The following is a 13941-nucleotide window of genomic DNA, read 5'->3' on the forward strand; positions in this document are numbered from 1 at the left end:
ATGGAAACTGACACCGAGGGCGTCACCATGTGTGGGGTGACGTCAGGGAAAAAATCCCATGGCGAGGGACTGCCTGAGGACCACGTGCACCTGGGACCTCCCTGCCCCCTGCCTGCAGCCCTGCACCTGGGAGCGGAGCTGATGCATCACGTGCCTGAAGTCATGGAAGTAGGTCTCCCGCTTATCATGCTGCAGCAGGGAAGGCAGGTTGTGCGTAGCCTTGGTGAAGTTGGCCACCATGGCCGCAATGGCAAACTGACAGCTCCCGTCGTGCTGCAGGCAGCCCGGCTGCAGGCTGAAGCAGGCCGCGTGCCTGGACTTCCCCTCCCTGGGGAGGGATGCAGGTGAGGCTCCGCTTCCACAGAGGAGCCCCGGCCCACGGCCAACAGGTTCCCCCATGCAGGCACCGAGGATAGAAGTCCAGGTAGAACTTGCCGATGGACGACCTTGCTTGAGGCCGCATCCCGGACCATGTAGAGCCTCATGTCTTCGTGACACATGTTGGTGCCCTCTTCCAGGTCAAAGGTCAGCCCCAGCATCTCCTGGGAGATGCCCGGCAGCCCATGCGTGACCAACTGCATAGGGAAGGACTCATTAAGCAGGTACTGGTCCACATGGTAGCGTGTCTCCTCTCCCTGGTTCATGTAGTAATGCAGGATCAAGGTGTTGATGGGGCCGTCAAAGTGCAGGCCCCACCTCTGGCACTCAGCCTTCTTTAGCTCCAGGATCACGGCTGCTCCTGCTCCCCAAGGGGCTTCAGCTTCTTGGTCAGCTCACCTGCGGGTGGAAGGGAGAGGCTCAGCTACGTCCCTGGGGTGGCCCCCAGCCGCCCCCATTCCTGTGCCCCTCGAGGCAGCATGAAGGGTCCAGGAAGCTGACCCCCAAGGGCTGACATAGTGGGGTCTCAGGCAGCACCACGTCCAGTCAAGGTCCGCCTGACCCCGTCCCCACTGGAACTCAGGGGGAGGCGGGGTTACCTAGGACAGTGGCCACCACCTGCCTGGTCTTGTCCAAGTTCACCTCCAGCACAGAGTCAGCATGTGTGCGGAACCCCAGCAGGCGGGACTTCTGGGCCTGCAGCCTCACCAGCTCCCTGAGGATCACGCAGTTCTCCTGGAACCCAGAGATGGAAGGTGCTGGGGACCATGGGCCATGCCCTCCCCGCGGGCCCCGGGCCAGGTCTCTGCAGGTGGGCAGGGCTCTCAGGCCACTGGCAGGCACAGCCAATCCCCCTCCCTCCTCCTCCTGGCCCGGATTTCTAGACACATTGGTGCTGTCCTAACACATGGTCTTTATTAACACAGGTCCTTTTGGAACAAGAAATGGCATGAACCGTGATGGGCTCTAAGGACAAGGACAGGAAGAAATGTGGCCAGGATCTCCAGGAGCCACCAAGGGGCCTCCCCGGGCTCAACAAGGCAAACACGGCTGCCGTGCAGACAGCAGCTCATCCCCACGGTGCCCAAACACCCAGCGCCTGGACGGTGAGACGCCTGTTGCTGCAGGTGGCCCATGGCTTGCTAATGAGGCCCGGCCCCAGGCGTACGACACCTTCTCTGGGGCCACCTCTCCGGTCTGCGGGGGTTTCTCCTGGGAGCCCCCAGTCACCACAGAACCAGTGTGGCCTGTCTGTAGCCCAAGAAGGTGGGGACACAGGACTGTCCCCCATGCCCCCTGCATCACCCGCGAGGCCGAGCGACCACCAGTGTTGTCTGTGGGGAAGGTGAAGGGCTCATGCACAGCCCCCATCTACAGAAGCACAGACTGCAGCCACATGCGGTATGCAACAAGCACAAGTGTCCATGCAGGACCCGATGTCTGAATGTCAAGGCTGTGCCCAGGCCACAGTGAGAAGGCCCATCCCCCATGCAAGCCACAGAGAGGGGATGGGGGGCCATCTGTGATTCTGAGCTCATTGGGCATCACCCCAGAGGGAGAGAGTGAGGGAGAGAGGTAGACAGAAGTACAGAGGGAGAGGGAGAGAGAGGGAGGGAGAGACGTCTCTCCCTTCCCTGGGGGTTCTCTAGTGCAGCCAAGGCTGAAAACCACTGCATTTTGGGAGATGGGTCCTCATGGAAAAGTTAAATAGTAGCTCATGGCATTATTGACACATATTAAAAAGGCCCCAAACCTTGGGGAGTCAGGGAGGGGAGTTGGCGGCTGCCTCATAAACGAGGAGAGATTGGGCATCAGAAGAGGTGCCTGTGCAGCCTGCTGCCCAGGGCCCTGCAGACTTCATCTCCCAGTGGTGGTCCTGGGCTGGAAGTCAGCGGGGAGGTCAGGCTGTCCAAGCATCAACGTTGACTTCAGGGCTGATCTAAAAGGCGCCTGGAGTTTGTTGAAGCAGAAAAAAGAGAAAGCAGTGGGGACAGGATGGGAGTGGGAGGGGTAGGGAACCCCCCTCCTCAGCACTTCTACCTCTCTCCCTCCCTCCCTCTACCTCGCTGCCTCTCACTCTCCCTCTCCCTCCATCTCTCCCTCTGCCTCTCTCCCTCCCTCTCTCTCTGTCCCTCTTTCCCTGTCCCTCTCTCTCTCTCCCTCTTTCCCTCTCCCTCTATCCCTCCCCCTCTCCCTCTCCCCCTTCCCTCCTCCCTCTCCTTCTCTCCCTTCCTCTCTCCCTGTCCCTGTTTCCATATTCCGCTCTCCCTCTCCCTCCACCTCCTTCCCTCTCCAGAGGGGGAAGGAAGTAGAGGGAGAGAGAGAGAGAGCAGGAGAGGGAGAGGGGGGAGAGAGAGAGGGATAGAGGGAGGGAGGGAGAGACGTCTTTCACTCCCTCTATCCCTCTCTCCCTCTCCTGCTCTCTCTCCCTCCTCCCTACACCTCCTTCCCTCTGCAGAGAGGGAGGGGGAGAGGGAGGAGGGAGAGGAAGGGGAGAGAGAGGGAAAGAGGGAGAGGGAGAGAGGGAGGGAGAGAGGGACGAGAGGAAGCAGGGAGAAAAGAGAGAAAGAACACACCATCTATATTTCTGTCAAATGACACCAGGGATCCTTACACAACCAGGAGAAAATAACACAGCGAGGCTCTTTCTCAGCTGGAACTGGAACTGCAGATGGGGCCAAACACCACCAGGGTTGCCACACATGTCCACCTGCCGCCCCAGCCCCATTAGCCCGGTCACCAGGGCTCTGAGTGTTTGCTCCAGGGACCTGGGGTTCACCCTGTCACCCTGGAGGTTGGGCCTAGACAGCAGGGCCCTGGGCTGGGCACATAGGGGGAAAAGAATCCCCACAGGACAGCTTGTGCGAGCAGATTCAGCTGCCAGATTCTAGAGGCCCGGGATCACCCTGTGGCCCGTGAAACCCAGGAGCCACGAGGGTCTTGCATCGGGATTCCTGTCCGTTGGATTGTAACGTTTATGTAGGGAATCCTGGAAACAGTGGTAACAAGAGTGAATTCGAACGAGCTTTAGGCTATTATGGACCACTCCAAAGTGTGTGGGTTGCTAAAAACCCTCCCGGCTTCGCTCTTGTTGAAAATGAAGATCCCCGAGATGCAGTGGATGCTGTCTGAGAACTAGACGGGAGAACACTCTGTGGCTGCCGAGTAAGAGTGGACCTGTCGAATGGGGAAAAGAGAAGTCGAAATCGTGGCCACCTCCTTCTTGGGCTCGTTGCCCTCAAGATGATTATTGGAGGAGGAGTCCTCCCCCTTGTCACAGATCTCCAAGATGGAGAAGCTTCTCCCGCAGCTGGAGCAGGTCCCTTTCTAGATATAGGAGAAGAGAGAGATCACTGTCCCAGGAGAGAAATCACAAGCCGTCCCGATCTTTCTCTATGTCTCCTAGCTGATCCAGGTCAAATGAAAGGAAGTAGAAGACCACTTTGCAAGAGGAGTGGTGCACAGGAAATAACTTCATTTGACAGGAGTATGTACAGAAAATTCAAGTTTTGTTTGAGACTTCTGAAGCTTGATGCACTTTTTAAATGTTTTAGCTGTTCAAATTTGTTTGTCTCTTGGGACAGTGACACATAAAGGTGTCATTCTCTATGGTTTGAAATGGGTCATATGAGGCATGTAATATGAAGAATTGTTACTTTACAATGTTCCCTTAAGCAAAATTGAATTTGCTTTGAATTTTTGGTGTTGCCTAGACTGATAATAAAACTCTAACTCCTGCCCACCTAAAGTGTGATGTTTATTATTATGGAAACAACACTGGCAATCGTTGAAAAGACTTTCTGTAGCTGGGATATGGTATGCAGCTGTAGTTAAGCAAGCAGTCTTTAAAAGGTGCTGTGAACACAAGCCAGCAGGTAGAAATGAAAGCCGCACCCTTACCCTAGATTAGAGGTTTAAGAATTCCACTAGTCTTCACACTGGACAAGAGGTTGTCCAGTGAGTTTAGAATCTAAGAAGTTTCAAGGAAGTTAGTTTACCTTTGAGTTAGGTCATAAGTCCCCTCTGTGGTTGCTGTACATGAATACATAACTCTTTGTAATGTTTTTTGGAAGTTGAGATTATCAAGATACCAATGTCCTGCCATATTAAGAGTATATTGTAGAGCTGAACTTTGAGTTACTGTGCAATTTTTTTTTCATGCTGTCATTTGTAATATGTTTTGTGAGAATCCTTGGGATTAAAGTTTTGGTTCCAAAAGGAAAAAAGAAAAAGAAAAAAAGGATCCACCTGCTAATGCAGGGGACACGGGTTCGAGCCCTGGTCCGGGAAGATCCCATGTGCTGCAGATCAACTAAGCCCATGGGCCACAACTACTGAGCCTGCGCTCTAGATCCTGGGAGCCACAACTACTGAGCCCCCATGCCACAACTACAGAAACCCGCACATCTAGAGCCCGTGCTCTGAAACAAAAGAAGTGACCGTAATGAGAAGCATGTACCCGCAACGAAGAGGAGTCCCTGCTCACTGCAACTAGAGAAAGCCCGTGTGCAGCAACGAAGACCCAACACAGCAAAAAAAAAAAAAAAAAAGACAATACTGGCCAGGTGATCAAGGGTAAAATTGTTTGTCACAAGTCCCGTTGATGGTGTGTATCCTTGATGTGACCTGAGGAGAATGGCATTTTTATCTCTGTCTAGATCTTCCGCCCCAAACCCCATAACTCCAGACCAACCATAAGAAAAACATCAGAAAACCAACAGAAAAACAAATTGAGGGACAAAATACCTGACCAGTCCTCTTCAAAACTTTCAAGGTATCAAAGCCCAGGGACGTCTGAGAAATGTCACAGCCCAGAGGAGACTGGGACAGAAAAAGGATGTTAGGGGAAAACTAGGGAAATTCTAATAAAGTGTGGACTTTAGTTAATAATAATGTATCCATCTCGGTTCCTTAGTTGGATAAACATGTCGTACTAACGTGTTGGAAATAGGGGTACTGGGTCGGGGGTCCACGGCACTCTGTACAGATCTTTGCAACTTTTTTGTAACTCTAAGCTATTCTAAAATTAAGCGACTACTAAACAGAGATAAGAATGTTATTTCCCTGATTTGAACATGCCTGAGTTTGTTTTCATGGTCACATTTGTGCTATCTGGATTTGTCTTGGAATCAGTAGCAAAGGAGAGTTGCCAGTCCCTGGGAAGATGCGGCTGATTTGCAGGTGGCTTGCTCTGGAACTGAAGAACATGGTGGGAAGTCTGCAGCCTCGGGCTGCACTTAGAGCCATGGGAGGGGATGGGCCAGCTCAGTTAGGGATGGAACCTATAAATAAAACTTTTTCTTTTCCATTATGGCTTATCACAGGATATTGAATATAGTCCCCTGTGCTAGACAGTAGGACCTTGTAGTTTATCCATCCTATATTTAATAGTTTGTGTCTGCTAACCCCAAACTCCCAATCCAACCCTCCCTCACTCTTTCTCCCCCTTGGCAACCACAAGTCTGTTCTCTATGTCTGTGAGTCTGTTTTTATTTCGTAGACAAGTTCATTTGTGTCATATTTTAGATTTCACATATAAGTGAGATCATATATTTCTCTTTCTCTTCTGACTTACTTCACTTAGTATGATAATCTCTAGGTCCATCCACGACGTTGCTGCAAATAGCATTATTTCATTCTTTTTATGGCTGAATAATATTCCATTGTATATATGTACCACATCTTCTTTATCCATTCATCCATCAGTCGATATTTAGGTAGCTTCCACATCTTGTCTATTATAAATACTGCTGCAATGAACATTGGGGTGCGTGTATCTTTTCTTTCTTTCTTTCTTTTTTCTTTCTTCTTTCTTTTTCTTTCTTTCTTTCTCTCTTTCTTTCTTTATTTTTTTGTCACACAGCATGTGGGATCTTAGTTCCCTGGCCAGAAATGGAACCCATGCTCCCTGCACTGGAAGCACAGAGTCTTAACCACTAGACCATCAGGGAAATCCCAGGGGTGTATATATATTTTTGAATTAGAGTTTCCTCCGGATCTATGCCCAGGAGTGGAATTGCGGGACCCTATGGCAGCTGTATCTGTTCTCTGCACATCTCACATCAACCACCTGCACTCCAGTCCTTGCTCTCAACGTCATCTTTGGGGAACCCAACCTGCAACAGGGACCTTGACAAGAAGAAATGGCTCAGGGAAAAGCTACCTGCACAGGGAGGAGATAGAGGCCATTGACCCTGGGGTGCGGCAGGGAGAGTGGGCACAGAGATTTGTTATTTCATTCCCAATACTCAGCCCTCCTGGCTGCCCCACTCTAGGTCACCTCGGGATACAGAGGTGACCCGGTTAGAGTCTCTGCCTGTGCAGGAATCTAGGGGCATCAGCGGGTCTGAATAATATTAGTGCAGGGTCTCCCCCACGGCATGGCACGGGGTTATTTGGGGTGGGTTATCCTCTGCTGGGGGCCCCTCCTGGGCACTGTGTGGGGTCCAGCAGCATCCCTGGCCCCACCCATTTGATTCCAGGGGCCCCTCCCCCCCAGGTGTGACAACCACAGATTTTCCCCAGACATTACCGAAGAACTGGGTGAAGCAGGGATAGGATGGCCCTGGGTGAGGACAGCTGTGTTGAAGCAACCAACCTGGCTTAGGGCAAGGTCTGCCCTAATCCTGTCAGAGCCTGCATTTAGAACTGCCCCTTCCCTCTACCACCTCCCCTGCCCTGCAGTGGTCTCCGAGACATCATCCCCATGTAATAAATCACACCTTCTCAGTTTACTGTCCCCAGCACCTAGAAGAGTGTCTGCTGTGTAGTAGACACTTCATAAATACTTGCTGAATAAAGGAGTTGAATAAAGGGATGAGTGGATGAATGAATGAAGGTTACCATGGAAGGAGGGGGAGATTCCCTTTCTGGCTCTCAGTGGTTGGGATATCAAGTGAAAGATCCATCCTAAATAGGCTGACCAGCCTTCTGGGGTTCCCCGGAAATGAGGGTTTCCCCACAGTTCCAGCGCTCAAACCTGAGCAGTCCTGGGCAAACTGGGGGCAGATGTTGGTCACCCTATGTAAACACAGTAACAATTCCAACTGCAATAGCAATGGCCAAGGACCTCTACGGTCTTATTGACCAGGCAGTTCTTTACCTGGCATGGAAGGGTGGGCTGGGATCGGAATTCCGGTTATCCAGGGTGGGCAGGTGAGGGCACAACCCGGGCTTGTGTAGGGGAGTCCAGGAAGGTTCTGGAGGAAGTGACAGTGACACAGGAGGGAGGGAGGAGTCTAAGGAAGAACATCCCACATGACAACGTGTGCCAGTGGCCCTGGGCCCAAGGTCACACCTGACTAGGGCTTGCTTTTTTCTTTTTTTCTAATTTACTTTTTCCCACATGGATATGCAATTGTCCTAATGTCATTTATTGAAAACTCCTTAATTTCCCCACTTTCTGTCATATCAAGTTCTCATATATCTGTTTCTGGACCTTTATTCTCTACCATAGAGCTGTACGTCCCATCCCTGCACCACTAGGGCTGTTTCATCACTATAACTTTATTTTTTATTCACTTATTTCTTTGGCCGTGCCAGGCAGCATGCGGGATCTTATTTCCCTGACCAGGGATCGAACCCACACCCCTTGCAGTGGAAGCTTGGAGTTTTAATTGCTGGACCTCCAGGGAAGTCCCCAGGGCTTGCTTTGACATCCATCGAATGGTGGCGGGTGGGCACAGGGAGCAGCTGTCTGTGAGCCATCCTGTGTAGAAATGCAGGGTGGTGGGCAGGACAGCTGGAGCCGGAGGGGAAGAGGTGGATGAGGGAGGGAGGGATGGTGGGTGGGTGAGAGACAGACAGAGAGTTTCCGGAGACAATAGCTCTGGCTGTGTCCTAGGGCAAGAAAGCTGAAAATAGCTCCTAGTGCCGGGAGCCTTGGAGCCAGAACCTGGGAGCCAGGGTGACTGGCTCTCCTCCCTGGTGTGTGTGGTTGGGTGGGGGGGCCCTGGACTTCTCAGGCTGGGAATGGGGTGCACGGAGAAGGGATGGAGCAGGGACCCTTCTCTCTGGGACCTCGCAGGCCATCCTTAGCTCACAAAGCTGAGCCACTCCTGGCCCTATGAGTGGGGAGTTTATCCTCCCTGCCCCCTGGATCACACCCCCTCACACACAACTTCCTGTTGTGTGCTCCCAGAAACCAAGAGAATCCGTTTTTAAAAGATTTGGGGGAGGGTGGTAAACATACAAACGAGCAGAATGGATACATTTTCAGAATGGGAATGTCTCTGTGTAACCCCACCCTCAGGGTAACCACAGTCCTGACCTCTAACACCCTTGACAAGTCAGCCTTGGTCTGGGCTTGTGGACCCACAGAAGCTTCCTCATCCCCTCCTTCAGACCCCATCTCTCCCTCAGCATCTTTGTGAGAAGCACCCAGGGAAGTGGGACTGCTAGGCTGTACTGCTGCTACAACTCCACCTGGGCTCCACCAGTTTCCAGCCCCCCACCCTGTGCACCTCTCTGACCCTGAGGCACCTCAACTGGTAGGAGTGGCATCACCTTCCCTCCCGGGACTTGTGACACTTAAGGGAGACACAGAAAGGACAAGAGTTTGGCTCCCTGGCTGGCAAAGAGCAGGTGCTCAATTGTTATAAGTGTCCGTATCAGTGAGCATTCTCCAGACAAACAGAATCCATAGAGTGTGTGTGTATATACACACACACGTACATATGTACACGCATACAAAAATATACAGCTGTGTATATATGCACTATGCATACAGACATATACACATATAGTATATACAATACACACATACACATATACACACATATATATAAAATGAATGGTTTGTATATATACAGTATGTATACACACATATACACATAATATATACAATAGACACATACATATACACTATACATACACACATATGAAATGCATAGTTCGTATGTACACATAGTATGTACACATACGTATAACATATGCAATATACACACCTAGGTACGTCTATATCATACATATATACACACATACAAAGATATTTAGATGTGTATATATACAGTATAATACATACACATATAATATATGCAATACATACACGTACATACATATAGACACACATATAAACCTACATATAAAAGCATGTACCATAAAAAATATATGTACTGTATATATAAATTCGTCATATATATACAGACACATATCATATATATGATATATACACATACATATATGCAATGTACACATACATACCTATATGTGAATATGTGCTTGTACATACACATATAAATACATATGCAAGTGTGTATATATATAGTATATACATATATACATATAATACCTATACAACATATACACATACAGGTATACAACATATATACACACCTATATACAAATATACACTGTATACATACATACATACAGTGTACATATACTGTATATATACACACCCATATATCAATATATGGGTGTGTGTATATATACAGCATGTTCACGTTTATAATATGTATACTATTTATATACACATACATACATGTATACAATATATACACACAAATATATAGGCTTGTATGTATACTGTATATAGTACTTACACATATACTACAAATGCTACAAACTTACTACAAACTTACACATATACTACAAACGCATATAAACATATGTGTATACATATATGTAATATGTATACACACATATACAAATTAATAGGTTTGTATATATTCAATATTTTTACATATATAATTTTGTTTTAAGGAGTTGACTCATGTGACCATGAGGCAGGCAAGTCAGGGCAGGACTCTGGGCAGGAGACACAGGGAAGAGCTGATGTCCCAAGGCCATTGGAGGAACAGTTCCCTCTTTCTAGGGAACCTCATTTTTCTCTCCAGTCCTTCAACTGATGGATGAGGCCCACCCATGCCGCGGCATTGACAATCTCCTTTATGCAAAGTGAACCAAATTCAGTGTTAATCTCTTCTGAAAAATACCTTCCTGGCCACATCTGGAATATTGTTTGTGGTTACCAGGACCCCACGCAGTGCGCACATGAGATTAACCATCCCCGTGACGATGATGACACTTTATTTTCTCCCTTGACCATTGTCACTACTATTCCAATTAAAATGGCAGTGCTATGAGGGCAGGGCATTTCCTTTTTTGCCAGTACTGAGCGTCTGTGGTCTGGTGCCTAGCATAGGCTAAATACACAGCATTTTTGTGAACAGAAGCCGGGATTCCAGCTGTCATATTTAATGAGGAATTATAGTCTTATTATTAGGGGGAAGGGTGTGTGTCACTGTACGTCAAGGTTGGGAGTCGAACCCGCCACCCCAGGCCCCGAGGGGTCTCCCCAGGTCCCCACTTCGGGCCGGTGGGGGTGGCCGGGGGCAGCCAAAGACTTGCATACATGCGTGCGTGCGTGAGAGTGTACGATTCCACGGGGCGAACCGCGCGTGCCGCGAGTGGTTCAGCCCGGCCCCCGGCTCATTGTGCTCGCCTCATGCCGGCCCGAGTTCACAGCAGCGCTTGAGGCCCCAGGCCTGTGACCACAAAGAGGGAGCCGGGGACCGACGGGAGCGCGGCGGCGGCAGCTGAGGCCCAGGCCAGGCCCCCTCCCCTCAGCCTCCCGCCTGCCTGTCTGCCCCGCCCCCGCCGGCGGCGCCGCGCCCCTCCCCAAACCGCCAGACTAGCACGGTGCGGGGGGCCGCGCGCGAAGACATCCGGGAGAAGATGGAGCTGAGGCTGGAGTCGTTCGTGGGGGCCGAGCCCGCCGTCTACCCATGGCCACTGCTGGTTTACGTAAGTCCCGCCCGTCCCCTCCTCCTGGACCCCCACCCCTCTTCTCCCAAGGCGCGCGCTGAGCCCACCAAGAAACGGAGCGACTCGAGTCGCCAGACCCTCTTTGGATCCCCCCCTTCCCGCCCCGCCGTGGTTCTCCGCAGCAGTTTCCAGCCCCCGCGTGCAGAGTGGGCAGAGGAGAGCTGGCGCCGGCCAGGGGCGCAGACTCGGCCGTGGGGACCCCATGCTTCCGAGGGGCGCCCGAGCCGGTCTGTGGTTGGCTCTGCAGGGCTGGGGACCCTGATGCCCCCAGGCCTGGAATTCCGGCGGGCTTGCCCTTCTGTATTTTAGGATCTGACATGTAGGGTTTCTTTTTCCTGGAAGTTTATTCTTAGCGCTGTCAACGTGCTTAGTTCTTTTTTTATTTTTCAGGGCACCCTTTCCTCTCTCACTCCAGTTTTTTTGTTTCTGTTTTGTTTTGTTTTAGTTAGGCATTTTGTCCCTCTGATCTTGAGTGGGTGGGCTGGCAGGACACTTGGAGAGGAGGCGTTCTGTCCCCTGATCTTGAGTGGTCTTTGGAAAATGACATGCCAGACGGAAATTTACACAGGCGTCCAGTGATTCCAGAAATACAGGGTGTCCGGCTAGGTGGACGCCAGCCTCTTGTCCCCCGTGGCGGCGTGGTGCGCGTGTTCCTTGTCTCAGGGTTTATGCTTGGGCCCCGCAGCCCACCTTCCGGAGGGAAAGCGCAGCGGGCGCCTTGGGCCGGCGCCTTTGGGGCGCCCTTTCGTGTGCTCGGCTTGCGGGGGACCGGCCTCCAGGCGACCCGGCCCTCGCGCGGGCTCCGTGTGTGTCAGTTTGTGGAAAGTGTGTCGTGGCCGGGGTCGGGGTCGGGACGCTGGGACCGCCTAGGAGCTGATGTTGACTCCCGGGCCCCGGTTCTCCGCAGTTACCTGAGGTCCGAGGGTTTCCAGCCCACCACCACGCACTGGCGCTTTCTATTTTTGCCCTTCCTGTGCCCGGAGGCGCGGCTGAGCCTGGGCTCTGGCTTTTCCGGTTGGGTAACTCCGGGTGGCCCGGGTGGGCGGCCTGAGCAGTGGGCAGGGCGGGGAGACATCCCAGGGGAGGGAAACTGAAAGTGGGGAGAACCTTCAGAACTCCAGCTGATCCACTTGCCTCGCCTCCCCGCCCCTCTTACTGCACTTGTCATGAACCAGTTGGCTGGCCGGTGCATTTTTCAAAATGTAATAATTTGTTTATCCTTAGTAGCCGTGAAGCATAGTTCACTTGTAGTGCACAGTTGTAGGAGTTTTGACAGATGATTGCCGTCAGGCGGCAGAGCAATCCTGTCATCCCATTTGCTGCCCTTTGGCATCAGCGCACCTCTAGCCTCTTGGCCACTAATCTCTCTGTCCCTAAGGTTTTAGCTTTTCCAGAAAGCCAGATGAATGGAACAACAGCATGTAGCTTTTCGATTCTGGCTGCTTTGGCTCAGCAAAATCTATGTGAGATTCATCCCGGGTTTGTTTTTTTTTGTTGTTGTTGTTTTAAATATTGATTTAGTTAGTTATTTACTTGGCTGTGCTGGGTCTTAGTTGTGGCACATGGGATCTTCATTGGCACGTGCAGTATGTTTTAGTTGCAGCATGTGGGATCTAGTTCCCTGAGCAGGGATGGACCCCGGGCCCCCTGCATTGGGAGCATGGAGTCTTAGCCACTGGACCACCAGGGAAGTCCATCATCCCTCTTGTTGCGGGTATGAGAAGCCATTCCTTTTTCTGGCTGTGTTGTATTCCATGATGCATTTGTCCATTCGCCTGCGGGTGGCAGGACTTGTGGGATGTTTCCAGTTTTGAGGAGATCAGGAATAAAGCTGCTGTAAACACCCCAGGGCAGGTTTCCATGTGAACTTGGGTTTTTACCTCACTTGAGAAAATACTCAGGAGTGGGACTGGGATCTGTGCTAAGTGTATGTTTAACAACCCTTCTGCATCTTAGAAATTGGTATTTTTGAGTATTGGAAGAGTTTAGAAATGCACTGTGACCCAGCACCCAAGCACTTGAAACGAAGTTGAAAGTTCATCTGGAGATGGTCACGTTGTCCCCGTCTCTGTCTTTTATTCAAGGCAGAGCAAGGCCACAGATTTGTAACCCTTGTAAGGAAGGCCTCGTGTGTCCAGGCCCTGGCAGGACCTGGCTTTCTAGTGGTGGGCGGTTCTGAAGTGGTGAGAGCGTCTTTCCCTTGCTGGCCAGACCTCGCTTGGCAGGGTGCAGGGTGTGCTGCCTGCCTGGCCAGGTGCTCTTTCTGCCAGTCAGCAGCCATTCCTGGTGTGTCTGTCCTACTACCAGGCAGGTGGTCAGGGGCCCTAGTGAAGTGCTCAGTGAGCCACAGCCTTCCTAAAGCTTTGCGGGTAATGTCTGCTATCCTCCCATTTCCCTGCTGAGGAATTTTGCTTTCTCATGGGAAGTGAGGGGACAGTACTTTATAAGAGTTCATATTTTGTGATGACTCGATGTTGAATACATTAAGAAAATGGGCTCTTTCCAGAAGCTTAACTTCTTAGAAGGTCAGATTACTCATGTGACCACACGTTTGAAATGAGTGAGCTTGTTTGTTCATTGATTCATTCATTCTTCAAGCACCTCCTGGATATTTAGAGTGAGTGTTCCAGGGGGCGCGGAGGACAGTAGACAGTATTCTTTTTTTCTGATTTTTGCATTTTATTTAATTTATTTTTTTATACAGCTCATTCTTATTAGTCATCAGTTTTATACACATCAGTGTATACATGTCAATCCGACTCGCCCAGTTCAGCACACCACCATCCCCACCCCCCC

General features: G+C 50.8%; 1 protein-coding gene and 1 long non-coding RNA gene across 2 annotated transcripts in view; one reads left to right on the forward strand and one right to left on the reverse strand.

The window, feature by feature from the left end:
• Nucleotides 1–42: 42 nt before the first annotated feature.
• Nucleotides 43–6478, reverse strand: LOC137209468 (thimet oligopeptidase-like). Its single transcript, XM_067711169.1, is given in 9 exon segments — nucleotides 43–328; nucleotides 408–439; nucleotides 441–736; nucleotides 739–777; nucleotides 978–1113; nucleotides 1471–1629; nucleotides 3556–3705; nucleotides 5125–5199; nucleotides 6440–6478. Coding segments are annotated over 9 exon segments (1212 nt in total).
• A 4322-nt stretch (nucleotides 6479–10800) lies between these two features.
• LOC137220001 (uncharacterized) overlaps nucleotides 10801–13941 on the forward strand; it is a 41377-nt gene continuing 38236 nt past the window's right edge. Inside the window, exon 1 of the long non-coding RNA XR_010941406.1 lies at nucleotides 10801–11124. This is a non-coding gene — a long non-coding RNA (uncharacterized lncRNA). The remainder of the gene's footprint in view (nucleotides 11125–13941) is intronic.

This window comes from Pseudorca crassidens, chromosome 2 (assembly GCF_039906515.1).
Source record: "Pseudorca crassidens isolate mPseCra1 chromosome 2, mPseCra1.hap1, whole genome shotgun sequence".
NCBI lineage: Eukaryota > Metazoa > Chordata > Mammalia > Artiodactyla > Delphinidae > Pseudorca > Pseudorca crassidens.